Raw genomic sequence first — 2,915 nt, 5'->3', positions numbered from 1 at the left:
CTGGCTACTTCAATGATCTTCTAGATGTGTTGTCTTTTTAATTTTTTAAGTTGATATTATTTATTTAATTTATGTCAATTAATTTTAGAGAGGATCGATTTAATTCTATGAAATTTTTTTATGACTATTAGAATAAATCAGGAAGTGCTCAATAATGAATGTTCTATCAATATAAGTTGTTAGTTTAATCATTAAATTTATCAGTTAATTCATTGAAGTATCTGGAAAATTGTGAAGGTACTCTTATTGTCCGAGAGCAATATTGCTATTTATGTCTTATGTACATTGGATGAGATGCTGGCGGACATCCTGTTCGAATAATAAAACTCAAGAGCCTATTGTTTTGCTAAAATATTGGAATTCTGGGCATGGGGGCTTGTGAGAGGCCCGCATAAGGGACTCGGCCTTGGGGCTAATCATAATCAGAAGTGCTGACTTTTTGGAATGAAAACTCAAGAGCCTGTTGTTTCATTCATCAGTCTAAGATGTCGACTTCTATGAGAAGTCCACGAGACTGAGAGGAGCCGTAGGAGGTACATTACAAGGTATCAAAATTCAATATGATTTATGGACTCGATCTATTGAGTAATTGGTTTGTCTCCCTCTCCTTGGTCCGACTGAGCCCCTAAATAGTACATGAGGGATAGAGAATTTCTTATAGTATGTATTCACTTTTCCTTTATTGAACACATGAGATTCTTTTTAACACTATTATATACCGTGGAATTAGCAGAATCGTGCTAACTTTAATGAATCAGAGAAGAAAAAAATGTAAGTGGAAATAAAGAAAAAACAAGAATGTGGAGAACTTTATGCTGTACTGATTTGGATGGGATGCTGTCACACTATTTGTTCTTCCCTTTCACCACTGTTGGTACGAACTCTCTGTTAAACAAATAAATACATGTTTCCAGTAAGTAACTTCAATAAACAAGTTTTCATATTATTTTTTTTCATAAAAAATGTTAATTGTTACTTACTCGATGTTGCTCTAGCTGACACTGTAGTTGTGCTCTTTGAACCATTGCTATCAATCTCATGACCACGTAAAAGGGAATTATAATTCCACAAGCTCTAAGGGCAAACACCTGATCAAACTAAAATTACGTTGACAAAAAGCTAAGCAGAAATTTAACTTGGACTCAACCAAACCCATCTACTCACAGTGAGAATGCTAAATGCATATTGCCCAGATCCCAACATCATTACAGTGAAGAAATTCCTTGCTAGCAACATAACTGTCAACTGCACAAGAATCAAGCAGCGATAGTATGCTTTAGTATATGTAAAAGATTGGGTTTCTAGTGACAAAATTTGCTGATGAAAAATATGTTCACCATGATTGCCACAGACCGGCAGACAATGGCACCTCTTTGCGATGAAGTGGAGCACTCTACATAATTATAGCCAGTTCCACCACTGTTTTCATCATTGAAATCATGGCTTTCAGCATCATGACTTATCCTGGTAATCAATAATTAAAAGCGTTTATCATCTGTTGCATGCGTTGGTGTAAATTGATAATTAAGGGAAGAAATATATTTATCAGATTTCGGAATATACGGACATCAAAATCCATGAATTGGATTTGATAATATGGAAACACAAGCAAACGAATTTGATATGCTGTCTTTAGGGTCAGTATCATGCAAGTTGGTGGCTGTGGTCTGTTATCTACTCATCTTTTCAATTACTGCAAGCGTACAAAATCTACTAGCATTTGGCAACTCATAAGGGCCCATTAAATAAAATGATTTGAAAGCACAACTAAATGACTGTTGATAATGCGTGTTTGTTAAGGAACAAACACATCTTGCTAAAAAACAATATAATAAATAAGGCATAGGAAGTTGAAGATACCTTATGGTCACGACCACATCCACCATTGCCTTCTTTTCTGAAAAGGTGTACCCTGGTTCAAATACCTGTCAAAAAATTGTTTAAAAGTATTCTGATAAAAAAGGAATGGCATTAAGAATTCGGTTCTTATAGTTTATTTGGAAATATGTAATTATTATGAAGTTTAAGCTTTACGTGATCCATATATATATATATATATAAAACTTGGAAGCTTGACTCTCCTTAGTCTTCATACTCGAGCAATCCCAGAGGAAAGTATACCGAACAGGATGCGATATAGAGAAATTTATGTGAAGAACAGAATCAAATAAAACCTGACGGCAAATTTCACAAACATTGCTTCCTTTCTCGTCGCACCACCGCTGCACGCACTCTCTGTGAGCAAACTGGAACGAGGGCAGCCTCAAATTAGTCTCGCGTATCCAAATAAGAATCGCAATTTCATCGCCAACTGAGAAAGGGAATCAAACAATAAAGATGGAAATTAAACAATCAAAGGATTTGCCACCTTGAGAGTTCCGGAGCAGGCGCATGGGGATTCCATGCTTGTGGATCTTTCGTCCTCCTCTTCACGGCAGATTTTACAGAGATAGGTGGAAGGAGGAGGAGAAGGAGGTGCCTTTTCATGGGCCATAAGCAATCTGATTTCTTGTTTGACTCCCAATTCCGCTCCTCTTCCTCTTAGTTTGCTTCATCCCTTGCCTTCTAACTTGTTAAATAGGGAAAGGAAGTAGGAATAGAGAATTAAGGGGTACAATATCTATCCATTAAGCTGAAGAGGAGTCCAACTCATAGGGAGAGGGACACGGTTTCTCCTTCCTCTGTACTTGGTGGGCAAAGAAGTTGACCAATAAAATTTTGATTTATGACAGCAAATATCCATTAAGTTTGTATATAAATTACGGCAATGTTACAGCCAAAAATAATAAAATAACTAACGGCTATTTTATATATTTATTCATTAAAATACAATAATTATTTTCACTTGCAATGAATGTTATTCTAGTTCTTCATCATTGGAGTTCGTTTGATAATTATTCAGATGGGCGGACAAA

At 35.9% G+C, this 2,915-nt stretch overlaps 1 protein-coding gene across 2 annotated transcripts; it reads right to left on the bottom strand.

Annotated features, from left to right (window-relative positions):
• Positions 1 to 716: 716 nt before the first annotated feature.
• LOC121967768 lies at positions 717 to 2,694 on the bottom strand. Of its 2 annotated transcripts, none has more exons than XM_042518199.1 (7): positions 2,369 to 2,694; positions 2,175 to 2,246; positions 1,861 to 1,925; positions 1,338 to 1,464; positions 1,165 to 1,245; positions 981 to 1,097; positions 717 to 885 (listed from the first exon to the last, which is right to left on the bottom strand). In XM_042518199.1, the coding sequence occupies exons 1-7, from the start codon at positions 2,492 to 2,494 to the stop codon at positions 841 to 843; spliced, it is 633 nt and encodes a 210-aa protein (XP_042374133.1). In that variant the 5' UTR covers positions 2,495 to 2,694; the 3' UTR covers positions 717 to 840. The 2 variants fall into 2 exon arrangements, with proteins under 2 accessions (XP_042374133.1, XP_042374139.1); XM_042518205.1 differs by having other exon boundaries at positions 981 to 1,088; positions 2,369 to 2,688.
• Positions 2,695 to 2,915: the final 221 nt, after the last annotated feature.

The sequence above is a fragment of the Zingiber officinale genome, chromosome 1B, assembly GCF_018446385.1.
Source record: "Zingiber officinale cultivar Zhangliang chromosome 1B, Zo_v1.1, whole genome shotgun sequence".
In the NCBI taxonomy this organism is placed as follows: Eukaryota; Viridiplantae; Streptophyta; class Magnoliopsida; order Zingiberales; family Zingiberaceae; genus Zingiber; species Zingiber officinale.
This window is presented reverse-complemented; position numbering and strand designations above follow the sequence as displayed.

Excerpts from the sequence above, each read along its gene's own strand:
- LOC121967768 (XM_042518199.1), bottom strand. The coding sequence starts at position 2,494 with ATGGCCCATGAAAAGGCACCTCCTTCTCCTCCTCCTTCCACCTATCTC. Across the intron at positions 2,247-2,368 it reads CCTGCTCCGGAACTCTCAAG|TTTGCTCACAGAGAGTGCGT; the intron begins GTGGCAAATCCT and ends CCCTCGTTCCAG. Across the intron at positions 886-980 it reads GTCAGCTAGAGCAACATCGA|AGAGTTCGTACCAACAGTGG; the intron begins GTAAGTAACAAT and ends TTTGTTTAACAG.